General features: G+C 40.6%; 1 protein-coding gene across 2 annotated transcripts; it reads left to right on the top strand.

The window, feature by feature from the left end:
* Window positions 1-667: 667 nt before the first annotated feature.
* LOC115202063 (synaptopodin-2) lies at window positions 668-11672 on the top strand. 2 transcript variants are annotated; one of them, XM_029765924.1, is made up of 3 exons: window positions 668-799; window positions 4492-6644; window positions 9925-11672. In XM_029765924.1, the coding sequence occupies exons 2-3, from the start codon at window positions 4857-4859 to the stop codon at window positions 10459-10461; spliced, it is 2325 nt and encodes a 774-aa protein (XP_029621784.1). In that variant the 5' UTR covers window positions 668-799; window positions 4492-4856; the 3' UTR covers window positions 10462-11672. The 2 variants fall into 2 exon arrangements, with proteins under 2 accessions (XP_029621784.1, XP_029621783.1); XM_029765923.1 differs by having other exon boundaries at window positions 668-812.
* Window positions 11673-13920: the final 2248 nt, after the last annotated feature.

Genomic DNA, 13920 nt, shown 5'->3' with positions numbered 1-13920 from the left:
CCTGTCTTGTTCTAAATGTTGCATTTGTCACTTCCAGGACCCTATCTGTGTCTGTAACATACAAGACATGGAGTCAGAAACAGAGGACCAGGAGATCATTGTCATGTACGCTTGGTCAATCTCTGAGTACTGCCACTCCTCTGACGACCTTTACATCTCAGAGTCCCGGGATGGATCCTACTATGAAGAAAGGAAGAGTGATACAGAGCTCCCCATAGATCTCCAGCACACCCACATTAGACAGACTGAGTCCCCCCATTCTGTAGAGTCACCTGAACCGTACACCAAGAAAGCCATGGTGGAACATCAGAGACCACCCTTCGACTACAGCCCAGAAGAATGTAGCCCGGTCAGGGGACTGAGCCCCAGCAGAAGCCAAGAGATAGACACTTTATCACAGGTGCCGTGTAGCGTCTACCCTGGGGAATCCGGGGTCTCCGATGCCGAATCCTACTCAATCCTACCCCCTTCACCGACTCCCCCAAAGACCCCACAAGCCCCCGCCCCCGAACCCCAACTTGTGTCAAATATCAAGGCAACGGTCCACCTCCTCTTCCTCCGTTGGCCTGAGTGAGATGACCCTAACCCTTACCCATGGGAAACCCAGGGGGGGCGGCAGGAGGCTGGGCTCTGGGACCGGGGCCAGGGAGAATGGGAGTGTTGAGTCTCCGGAGGAAGGAGGGCCCAGCGAAACACCTCCTGCTTATCTACCCTTGGAATTTCAGAGCAGGGTGCTGAGCAGGCAGAGGAGTGGGACTCTGCGTCTGAGAGAGATCTCCCCAGTCCCAGCAGACACAGGGTGAGGCACGCACGTAAGTAGCCACCCTCCTCCTCCCTCCACCCCCTCATTCATTTACTGTAGATCGAGTACCAATGTAAATCTGTGCAACTCAAAACTATGTGGTAATTTTCTCTGTGTTGCATTCGGCTTATAATGAAATAAAACAATGTTCGAAATGTTATTTTAATACAATAATTTGAAAAGAAAAGGCATGTCAAAATATAATTGGCTTGTTGTCACTTAAATCATGTTATTTGTATTGTAAAGGAACTACTGTTATTGGTGCTACAAAGTACAGTGACGTTTATAAAGCAAAATAGATAATGATGCAATGTTTGAATTTGGACTCCAGGGCATGACTGCTGGGATGTGTGCTTATTGGAAGTGGGCATACAGGCTGACTCTCCTGTGCATTTAATAGTCTGAGTGGATCATAATAAAATCCGACCATCCATGTCTCTGATGAGACTGGCAGAAGTTAATTTGACGGACACCACCATGTGTCATCCTGGCTTGACACCCGATCCCTTTTCAAGCCATTAGCCTTGACTGTGTAATGTTAAGTTAGCTCCTCGCTTTTCTTGCCTCAGAGACCCCCCCCTAAGTTAGCTCTAAAATGAGACTAGTGCTTTTATTGCATCTTGCAATGTGGACCTAAAAATAAAAGTCCACCGTTGCTGAGTCTGCAGGTCCAGGTGATACTGAAATTAAAGCACATTAAAAGTATCTGTCCGACTTTAGTGAATGTTTACCCTCATTGGATTTGCTGTCAATGTATGTTATATGCACAAAGCAAACAGTTTGTTGCAAAGACCATGCAAACTCTATATTTATTATTACATTTTACTTTTTAAATGGGGTCAGATGTTTTGATAAATATTATTTTAAATTAACAGAAAATGTTATTGTGTTTATACATTGTTATTCTTTTTTTAGTGTAACCCTCCAAGTAAAGTCTCAACTATATCAAATGCAATAAATAATTTGAGTTCATTCAGTCTACAACACTGGCAGATGGACAATAACAGAAAAACATGGATAAATCAGATTGACCGAACATAAATAGATACTTCAAGACATTTAACAGTAACTTATTTGAAGAGTTAAAGGAGAAGTTAAGTATTTTAAAATGTAATGTTAGATGGTTCCTCATCCTGAAAGTAGTCTATAGCCCAGGGAAAAAACATGAATCCATGGTTCGGTTTTCTTTAAACTTCAGCTACCTTTAGCCACCGCTAGCTGAAAACAATGGGAGTGATGGGGGCATGTGGTTCATGTTCAACAAACTGGATCACCTTTAAGTAACTTTAAACCAAATAACTAAGTTGATTAAAGTTGATTTGGCCGTGAACATTTTAACAGGCACTGCATGCATTCTCCCATTACTTCCATAGATTTTTAGTTACTGTATAATACTGAACATCCCTTTTAACATTTAAAGTATTCATTTAGCGACAATGTAGGAGTATAGCAAGTAACGTATTATTTTAATGTAAAGATGAAAGTTGTAATATTAACAGGTTGTGTCTGTTGTCTAATGTTGCAAATCCTAATATGTAAATTGGATATATTTGTCGGCAAAAATATATGTGCACTATAAAAACTTTATAGCTCTTCGGATAAAATAAAATAAATTCAAACTGTCAACTGACTAAAATCGAACTTAAAAAGTATCATATTTCTATTATTTGTATTAGTTTTCTACTTATAATATAACTATTTAAAAGTATTATTAGACTGCACATGGTCTTTATATAAGCCACAGGTAATTGGCTAGGTAGCTATAATGGGTTTTTCTTAAACTGTGTAGTCAGTTTACATGACATCCATCATGTCAATAGACCTCAGTGTTCTGTAGACCTTAGGGTGGAAGCTTCAAGTAAATTGAAGTGTTTGCTATAATACAATACGAGCCATTTGTCAGGAGCCATCGTGACAAGGTAATAAATAGGTCTGGAATTTGAACTTCAAATCTCTGGCTCTCTATTTGTTCCTTTATTTTGGAGTTAAGTCTAAATATTATGAAGAAAAAGGTTATTCTAAAATATTGGCCGTTAATGTTGGAATGATTTGTAATACATAATGAAATGATGGAGCTCGTTGTTTGGAAAGTGACTTCCAAAGTTGTCTGTCTCCAAGCCTTCTATTTATAATGTAGTAAACTAAGGCACTGTACATGATCAATTCCTTTCCTCATGAATCATGTAGGCTGTCATGATATTAGCATGATATTCATAAACACTAACTGTTTTGCAGAAGGGCAAAGGATGATATGTGAACCATACTAATTCAACTCAATTCAAGACAAAAAAAGGCTAGATTTACCATAGGTGCTGTGATCAACAAGTCAGAAGCAACTAAGTTGAACAATGTCAAATGATCAACCATTTGACATTGAATAGATATTTCTATTCAATATCCATTATATTCTGCAGCTAACCCCATGTACAATGTATTCGGAAAGTATTCAGACCCCTTCACTTTGTTACATAACAGCCTTATTATAAAATTAATTTAATCAATGTTTTTCCTCATCTACCCACAATCCCCCATAATGACAAAGCGAAAACAGGTTTTTAGACATTTTTGCAAATGTATTAAAAATAACAAACAGAAATACCTTATTTACATAAGTATTCAGACCCTTTGCTGTTTCCATTGATCATCCTTGAGATGTTTCTACAACTTGATTTGAGTCCAACAGCGGTAAATTCAATTGATTGGACATGATTTGGAAAGGCACGCACCTGTCTATATAAGGTCCCAAAGTTGACAGGGCATGTCAGAGCAAAAATCAAAACATGAGGTCGAAAGAATTGTCCGTAGAGCTCCGAGACAGGATTTGTGACGAGGAACAGATCGGGGGAAGGGTACCAAAAAATGTCTGCAGCATTGAAGGTCCCCAAGAAAACAGTGACCTCCATCATTCTTAAATGGAAGAAGTTTGGAACCACAAAGACTCTTCCTAGAGCTGGCCGCACAGCCAAACTGAACAATCAGGGGAGATTGTCGTTATGGGGTGTTGTGTGAGTAAGGCTGTAACGTAACAAAATGTGGAAAAAGTGAAGGGGTCTGAATACATTCCGAATGCACTGTAACTGGCAATTGAGAAAGCTACACCCTAAAAGTAATCGGTTGATGACATTCTCAGGACACAGATAATTTGAAATGGGTAGACAGTACTATTGTATTGTCCTTTATGTGGGGTACTTTATGTGATACCTCCTCACATTACATATGCATCATTCTGAGGTAGCAAAAAACTATAATTTATGTAATTATACTGCTGTCACGCCCTGATCTTAGATTGTCGTTTATTTTCTCTTTTTTTGGGTTAGGTAAGGGTGTGATGTGGGGTGGGCATTCTATGCCATTCTATGTTTTCTATTTCTTTGTGTTTAGCCGAGTATGGTTCCTAATCAAAGGCAGCTGTCCATCGTTGTCTCTGATTAGGAATCATACTTAGGCAGCCCTTTTTCCCTCCTTCAGTGTGGGATCTTGTTTTTGTACAGCTCAGTAAGCCTGCAGAACGTGACGTTCGTTTTTCCTTGGTTTGTTATTTTGTTTGAGTGTTCTGAGTTTCAATAAATATAAATATGAGCACTTTCCACGCTGCACCTTGGTCTACTCCTTTTGACGACCGTCACAACTGCATTGATAAAATCTCTCTCTTTTTATCTCTGTCCTCTCTCCTCATATCTCCCTTCTAGGGTCCAGACAGAGCAAGAGCCAGTCAGACAAGCAGGTGAAGGAAGCCAAGTCTAAATGTAAAAGCATTGCTTTGCTGTTGACCGATGCACCAAATCCCAGAAACAGAGGGGTGTTGATGTTCAAGAAGCGGCGGCAAAGGGTTAAGAAGTATACACTTGTCAGCTACGGGACAGGTCAGCACCAGTTTGACGACAAAAGCGACGAAGACATAGAAAGTGAAGACGGCAAAACGGTCAGGTTTACTTTGACCACTAATGATTATTCAGAACTTGAAGAAGACTACTCAATGAATGTACAAGAACGAGATGTCAATTTAAACTAGGAGAACCTTGGAATAGCCAACATATTTCAGCACCTGGAAGAGATGGAGCGACTGCCAGAGACAAGAGGCAAGGGCATGGCAATGTTTGCGCAGCGCCGCCAGAGGATGGATGAGATTGCCTTAGAGCACGAGGAAATGAGGCGCAAAGGCTTACCAGGCGAAGGTATTGTAGAGCTTGAAGACACAGAACTGCACAAGTCTTACAAAATGGATGAAGCTTACGTGCAATCCAATCATGCTCATGGCAATCAACAACTGCAGTGCAAAGAAAACCAACAGGAGGTGCAACAATGTGCTCACATGATGAACAGAATGCCCAACCACCTATCTAGTGCCATACCAAAGCCTCTTGTGCTCAACAGAACAGCGAAGCCCTTCTTGGGATCCCAAAACAGAGTGCCTATCCCATTTTCTCCTCTTAGTGGTGTCACTAGTCCAGTGAAGCATCATGAACTCAAATTCAAGGTATCAGTCCCTATACACACAGTTCCACAGGTTTGGTCCCCAACTGGGGAGTTCATAGCGTCGCGTGATGAACGCATATCTGTACCAGCAATCAAGACTGGCATCCTACCAAACTCAAAAAGAAGAGGTGCTAATAGAGCATCCTCTGATAAACCATCCAATGCCTATATTCAAAACAGAGGGGAAAGAAGATCATACATTGAGTCAGGAGAAGAGGAAGACTACTTTAGTCTTGGTGCTGAGGCATGCAACTTTATGCAACCCCGAACAGTCAAGCTCAAGAATCCCCCACCTGTTGCCCCAAAGCCTAGCATCAACCCAGCCTGTCCACCATGGCTGAAGGAGAGTCCTTCAAATGTGCTACTTCACCCGGCAAGGAGTCCAATCCCAGCATCTTTCCCAAGTCCAGTGGGGGCTCCTCCTCAGCAATACTTCAAACAACAAGACTGGCTTTTGCCTCAGCAAATGGCGAACCCCCGTGAACCACCCCAAACTCAGGCACGACCACAGCCACCCATGAACACCGGGGTACCAGTCAACTCAACATCACCCTCTCAACTTCAGCCAACCATGAATAGCTGGAGTCCACAGCCATCGCGGTCCCCAGTGAGTATTCAGGCCCCGAACCCAACTCACACGGCACCTCGCCAACCCACAGTCTCAAAGAATAAGTCCCCAAATCCTTCGGTAGCATCTTGCCCACCCCAACAAGGGATCTCTTACAGCCACGCAGCCAAGGCACCATCTACATCTCCAATGGGTCACATCTCTGAGGGCCATGTTAGTCCAGCCATAAATGGTCCAACTCTGAGGGGAAGAGGTGCCGAACTCTTTTCCAAGAGGAAGACCCGTATGGAGAAATATGTGGTGGATACCGAAACAGTTCAGGCCAACAAAGCAAAGTCTCCTTCCCCCACCACCTCCCTTCCAGGTGCTTGGAGATATTCATCCAACATCCGAGCCCCACCTCCTTTGTCATACAATTCCCATCAAGCTCCGTTCTACCCCCCTGCAGGAGCTAAGCAGCCCCCTTCAACAAGTCCAAAAATCAAGCCAAAGACCCAGGCGAAAACAAAACCACCACTCCACAAGCACGTGGATGCCCTAGATGTCTTGAAACATCGGCCTTACCAGCTGGACTCATCACTCTTTAGATATAACGTAGGCACTGAGGCTGAAGGCCTTAGCCCTAGCCTCAAAATGGCCCCCATCCCAACCCCTGAGTCAAACCCACCATTGAGCCCTAAACCTGCCCCTGTTGTCAGCCCTAGACCTGCCTTTGCCATTTCTCTTTACCCTGCCCATGATCTTCCCCCAGCAAACCAACAAAGCAAGCCCATAGCTCCTGCTAAGTCTACTAGATTGGTGAGTGTCCTATACCCTTTCGGCTGTCAATCTACACAGTCAAGTGAACCACTCCAATTTAGCAAGCAACTGGACTGGAAGCATAATGCTTCACCTGCTCTGCATGATATCCCCAAAAAAGCTCCCCAAGCTCCAAGCACCCACTGCCCTATACCCACAAGCACTCCCCATCAGCTGTCTCTTAGTGTCAACTCAGAATCTATGTCTTCTATACCCTTTGATGCTGATGTCCTCTCTAGAGGTACCATTCAAATGGCTCCTCGGCCTACATTTTCTGCCAAAAAGCAAGCGGTAACAACCAAGCAGTGGAGGCATGTCGTTCTGCAACATTAGTCCCAACCCACTGCCCCATTTCGATGTTTCAGAAGATGCAGAGATTATACACTATTTCTTACAATATCTAAAGCACCATTTATTTAAAATGGTTTCAATTAAATTAGATGTGTCCTGCCAAGTATTTCAAATAATATAATTATTTTTGGTAATATCTCTGCATTGTTGCGGTGTCAAAATGTCACCCTATATCTTCTTACTTTCTACTATACATACAGTAGTATGCAAACCTATCACAAAGCATTTTACATGACAACTTTGAACAATAAAACTAAACAATTAATTCAATATTTAAAGGATTTACATTATGCATGACAGGTCAACAAGGGAAACCAATGAATGCATTTTCATTATGTTCCTCTCTCTAGCTTTACACATTTTTTTTTTACAAATTGCAGAACATTTAGATTTATAGTAAATGAACATGAGAAAACAAATGCCTCTGTCTTTGTCTTATGGAAGTAATTTTCCAGACCAACAACCTGTGTTATACCAGTGATTTTATACAGATAGAACATTTCAGTAGGTATCACTGCGTATGGTTGTTATCATTCATTGGCCACTCTGCCACCCTGCCTCGATCTACCTCTTTTGCAAGAGTTAACGCCCCACTTCAACTTCATAATGCTATCTGTTTGCTTCATAGCTTCTAAAACAATGAAATTAGAGACTGGCTGTAAGTGAGTGTTTCAGAATGAGAAACTATTGAGAATGAGAGACTATTGTAGGTGTTGTTGATGAAGCTGTGAATTAAGCTAATGTTGGCTACTGCTAATACCAATGTAGTGTTTGCCAATGAAGCTAGATAGCAAATTTTGCTAGCTATTGATACACAGTTTAGCAAGTCAAGGTAGCTGCTATATTGTTGTCTGCAGCGCTAGATCATTAGTGAAGATACAGATACTAGCAGGGGAGAGTTATATACGCATTAGGCATAAGAGGAAGAATTCAACAAAAAAGTCCCCTCCATGGCTGAAGTTTTGGACCCACTAGGGATACGTCGTGTTGAGTATTCTCAGGAAATTGTGATCAGTTGTGTGTGCAGCTGAAAAGAGGAAACATTTCTAGTTTGTCTATGGTGCCTTGCCTCGCCTTTTTTTTGTGTCAATTAATTTATGTTTAGGGCAGCCTGTATTCACCAGTGGTGTCATGACCACATGCAACATTACCATTATTTCAACAGTAATGTTCATACCCATAGGAAATGTTAAACAGAGTGGGTAGGTTGGATGCTAGTCAAAATGATCTTTGCAATGTATGCAAAATGATAGCAATGATAGTGCCTAACATAAAAACAGGGGGGTTTGTTCATACTTTTATGATGACTATGATTAGAAGAGATATAATATTAATAATAGGCACTATATTTGGATGCAGACCTCTTACAATTCCTTCAGTCTCATTCCAAACTATATTTAATAGTGTGATACAGCTCAAAGCTTTTCCTAATTGTGTTTTTAAAGCCCCCACTACATCTTTGTGCTGTTGACAATGTGGAATTTTGTATTTTATTGTCAATTATGGCCAGTCACTTAGTAGTTTTTATCAACATATTCATTTTAACACTTAATCAAACATGTTTTATGTTCAGGTTAATTGATATATATGTTACAAATAATATTTTTTTAAATTTCCAATCAGATTGCTGACTTGACCTTTTCTGTCCTTTGTTACATTTATTTTTCCTCTTTTATGTGTTCCATTGTATATTGCACGTCTCGTACTCTGCACAATCTTGCAATTAAATATCTCCCTTTCCCTGTGTGTGTTTTCATATTTCGTTAACACTGCATGGACTCTTGCAACATTTTCTTTCATGAATGCGTCACGCTTTAATTATTGTACCACACACTCATATTGTTCTCTTTATTCATTTGTAATACCGCTTCTATTTTAATGTTGCTTATGTATTTGTTAATGTTGCCAATTCACGGTACCTTAAGCAATATCTGGTTAAAAACAGTCATGATAAAACAATGATTTCCTCAGTTCAAATTTTCTACTTTACAGCAAATTAAACTATATTTGAGTCCTTTCCACCTGTTTAAGACACTTTTGTAGGTTTATGTTTTCAATGACTTGTTAAGGCAATGTGTTACGTCCACTAAACAGGTATTTGCTGAAACCCAAAGTTTGCATGGAGACCTGCTATGAGCAAAGGGCTCACCCGTTTCCAAATATAGCTCAGACTCACCATCTTTAAAACATGCTATCCCTTTCAAAAAGTTAGCTCTGCTAAGCAGAGACCCGATAGGATCAACCCCTGCCAAAGGTAAGTGCTGAAAACAAACTCTCTTCCCAGCCATTGGTCTTAATGAGCCATGGGGACTCGTTTATTTTAAGGAGAAACGACCCCATTATGTCACCCAGCTATGTTTGGAACATGAACACTGAACAAAATGTGCAGTGATAATGCATCATCAGGTTTGAGGGCCCGTTCACTACTGTGATTATTTATAGGCATTCATCTCCAGGCCACAATGCTACTGTATGAGAGAGTGATATGACTTCTATGTTGTGAAAAAAATTGCAATAATCATGGGGAAAGGTAATGGATGGTGATGAACACCCAGTTGAGTAGAATTGGCCTATGTCCATATGAAGAGTTTGAAAGTGGATATCCTGCTCTTTCACAGGAGGCAATGCCCTCTGACACTGTGTGTGTGTGTGTGTGTGTTTTATTGGACCGCAAAATGAATCACCTTACTGCACAGGATGAGGAATCTTCTCTCCTTTCTGCTCAAGTAATCAAGGCCAAAGCAAGATGTATAGAACTACTGTTGGTTGGAAACAGAGGGGTACAGTGTCATGAACACATTTATTTAGTGCCTCATGAATACATGTGCATTACATTACTTTTGGTATTTTATATTTTGACCCTGAGCCCCACACTATGCTTTATATTAGCTGATTCACATCAATCAAGTACAATGTCCTTTTCTTCCAGGGTCGTGGCAGAAGCTGCTCTCTGTCCCTACCCAGACGGATGTGCTCCATGTCCTACATGCCCTCACAGTCATCTAAGTCCCCTGTGACCACCCCTGTGTTCCATCCATCTCTTGGGAGGCAGACCTCCTGGCAGGAAAAAGTCACCCTCAAGCCCCCCAGCACTTGGGAGGCTCCCTCCCAGAGCCCCCTGGGTCTGGTGGACGATGCCTTCCGATTCCAGAACTTCCCTCAGTCCATCTCCACTAACGTCAACTCCGCCGCCAGCCGACGATCTCTTCCGGAACCTCTGGACGAACGGAAGCGCAAGGTGTCATCGGACGCCCCCAGTGTCAGCGGTGGTTACTATCATGCTCCACCCCCAGCCATGCATACTAGGTCTATGAGCTTGACCTCTGCCCCTTACGGGCCTCCCTTCAGACAGGCCCAGCCTCTGTGGTCATATGTGAGTGCTACTGTTGGACATATGGGTCGAGGCCCAGGCCACCCGTGTCAGTCCCTCTACGCTACCTTGCCACGCACAACTATGAGAAGGTAATCTCGCACAGCCATTTGTACATCCTCAGCTAGAAAACAAAAACAAAAAAACACTGCACTTGTAAGAACAAACGTAGAAAATGTCATTGGATGTACAGAGGTAAACAATAGGGCCAGCATATTATAATTAACAATTGAATCCATGTAGTGTTTCTTTTTTTTAAGAGGGGTATAGTGTCATGAACGCAAAAACAGGGTTACTGTAGTTGTTTTTAGCAATTTTGTTGTTGTAATATTGCAAACGGACATGGCAGTTTCACCACTATGGATTCTAGTTTTAAAGGTTTTCATTTCTGAAAAAAAAGCACTGTCCCGGGGCAAATAATTATCTCATTCTCTACTATAATTCTGATCAGTGAAGTGCATTCACACACATTTATAGTATGTTCTAATGTATGTTCCATTGGATGTTCTGTACCAGAAAAGTTCAAATTCAAAACAAGTTTTATGAATTTGTATAAATGGATACATGATAGGCCTATTATTTATTTGCATGTGTTTTACATTGATTTACCTCTAAAAGTAAGAGGTGTGGAAGGTGATTGAGTGAGAAAATGACAGATGGCAGGGAAAGGAAAGTTAGATGTGTTGAACCTATAACTTACATGTTTTATTTTCCACATAGTATGAAAACTAAATTGGAAAATTGATTGAGTACTGTAACAGTATGTGATGTAAGCGGTAACATCTAAAATAGAAATAGTAGAAATAGAAATAGTAAATCGGATTTCAAATGTATTGCTAGGGTTCCTTGATGGTTTGTGTAATATGCACAATAGAACGTGTAGCAGGTTAGATAGCAAGTACCAAGTGCACATGCTGATGAAAACAATCAATATTCATGTTCACGTTCAGACAATCCCTTCTGTTACTATGAAAATGAAGGACATTTTCTTAAAATAATAAATCAAATGTCTAATTTTATTGCTGAAGTATAGAAAATGAACAGTGTTTTTATTCATATAATTCAGTCAGTTTGCAAAACATAGGCACACACTATATTCAAGACCACGTCATTGAATAGAGGTTGAAGTTTCTGTGATTGGTTGGGCACTTTTGTGAAAGACATATGAAATGTGTCACACTTTCATATGGACTGTGGATGTGTTGAAGATATTGTAACTTTTATCACTTGATTGTGTTGTTCATTTGCTGCAGCACTGAAGATGAATATTGCACTCTTCCAATAAAACGTTCACATGGTCGAGTACACCGTGCCTCTGACGTCTTATTTAATGAACATGTATGTAAGATGTGCAGGATTTGTGAAATGTTTCTTACACTTTGGACATTTTTTTTTTAGCCATTCAAAATGTTTGGTATGCTGAATTCGTTGAGAAACAAACAATTGCTGAATACCAATAACACATATATGAATATATTAGATACATGTATAGAAATGGAGTGGAATGTGGAGAGTTCGTAGAGAGAGTACTTTTATAAAGTTACACTCCACTGCAGCTAAAGTGTTTGTTTTGCTAACATGTCAGGTTATTGCCTCGACATCTGTCACAAAGCATCTCCACAGGTCCATCCAGGGACTAGTAACCAAAGAGAGGGTTACATAATCACATCAGAGACTGAGCTATAGGGAGATGACTGGTGGGAGATGAACAGTGGTAGATGATTCATACTAAAATAAAGTTGTATGCGAAAAGGACTTTACACAGTGTAAATTATGTCGAAAAGAGAGTTACAATTTTAAATATCATACATTTTTTAGGTATGAATAGAGCCATATGACATCCCAACCATTTTAAATCTATAGGGATAAAAAATATAAATGCACATGCATCAATTTCAAAGATTTCTCAGTCACAGTTTATATAATGAAATTTGTCTATTTAAATTAATTAATTAGGCCCTAATCTATGGATTTCACGTGACTGGGCCTGGGAGGGCATAGGCCCACCCACTGGGGAGCCAGGCCCAGCCAATCAGAATAAGTTCTTCACCACAAAAGGGCTTTATTACAGACAGAAAGACCAACGTTGGAGGCAGCTTATGGTAGAGAAATGAACATATAATTCTCTGGCAACAGCTCTGGTGGACATTCCTGCAGTCAGCATGCCAATTGCACGCTCCCCAAAACTTGAGACATCTGTGGCATTGTGTTGTGTGACAAAACTACACATTTTAGAGTGGCCTTTTATTGTCTCCAGCACAAGGTGCACCTGCGTAATGCTCATGTTGTTTAATCAGCTTTTTGATATGCCGCACCTGTGAAGTGGATGGATTATTTTGACAAAGGACAAAATGCTCACTAACGGCGATGTAAACAAATTAGTGCACGAAATTTGAGATCAATATGATTTTTGTACGTACGGAACATTTCTGGGATCTTTTATTTCAGCTCATGAAACATGGAACCAGCACTTTACATGTTGTGTTTATATTTTTGTTCAGTGTAATTTTGTAGTTTCATTTTTACACTGAATGTTTCAATATTAAAATGTATTGACACAAATCCCCCCGATAGCTGACAACAAGTCTTTGTATTAAGATTGAATAACATGAGAAGAACCAGTCACTTCAGAAGTAGTTTGACAATTCAAGCAGTAAGTTTGTTTCTTGGCAGCACTGTGAAGATCAATTATTTAGTATCTTGACAGCACTTATCTTAGAAGCCCCATGAACATACAGTTATTTCTATAACATTACTCCTGCTAAGTCGTTTGCTTGGTTGCTACAATACAGTGTTAAAAGTTGGGGGGGTTCGCCCAGGGATCCATATAAGCTAGAACCGCCTCTGGCATAAGAGGATGATGAGCGCATAAGAGGCAATCCGTAATTTTGATTAAGACATTCATGAGTGATCTAGGATGGACGTAGTCAATATAACTATTTGTTCAACACTTTTGAAATGTACAGTGACAGAATTCAGAACATTGTCTGTTACAGTATTCTCCCTGTACACCAAGTCAGAACCGTAGGATAAATAAAGGGGTTATATAAGCAGACAATGAAAACTCTTACAATATTCAACGATTACATTTCTCTAAAACAGGCTATAGGCTACATGTGCACCATTAAGTCAGAACAGTAGGCTAAGTTATGAGGGGAAAGGGACTAAATTATTAGGGTGAGGCACATGGGATACTAACAGCTTACTACACAACATACACTTAGTATTACTTTCTTTGCTACAGTATACATAGTATCTCCCTGGCATATTACATAATTTATGCAGCAGCATACAAGTCATTTTTGGGGTGCTCTCTTGGACAGGGATGTGGCGCAGCGGTTCTTGTGGGAAAATTTTGGCATTCTCTGGATTTATGTTGCTTTCAAGACAACTGGGAACTCGGGGGAAAAAAACAGGTTGAATAATGATGTCAGTGATCTTCAGGTCGGAGCTCTAGAAAGAAGCCCGAATTCCCAACTTGGAATTCCGAAATGGATGACCGTTCAAAACGTATTTTCCAAGTCTGAGTTTCCAATTGTCTTGAATGCGGCAGAA

The sequence above is a fragment of the Salmo trutta genome, chromosome 11 (genome assembly GCF_901001165.1).
Source record: "Salmo trutta chromosome 11, fSalTru1.1, whole genome shotgun sequence".
NCBI lineage: Eukaryota > Metazoa > Chordata > Actinopteri > Salmoniformes > Salmonidae > Salmo > Salmo trutta.
Note: the sequence above shows the minus strand (reverse complement) of the source record. Positions and strands in the feature narration are given on the sequence as shown.

Bases quoted from the DNA above. Each gene is read 5' to 3' on its own strand.
- LOC115202063 (XM_029765924.1), top strand. From the start codon at position 4,857: ATGGAGCGACTGCCAGAGACAAGAGGCAAGGGCATGGCAATGTTTGCG. The intron at 6,645-9,924 runs GTGAGTGTCCTA...CTTTTCTTCCAG, and splicing joins CTGCTAAGTCTACTAGATTG to GGTCGTGGCAGAAGCTGCTC.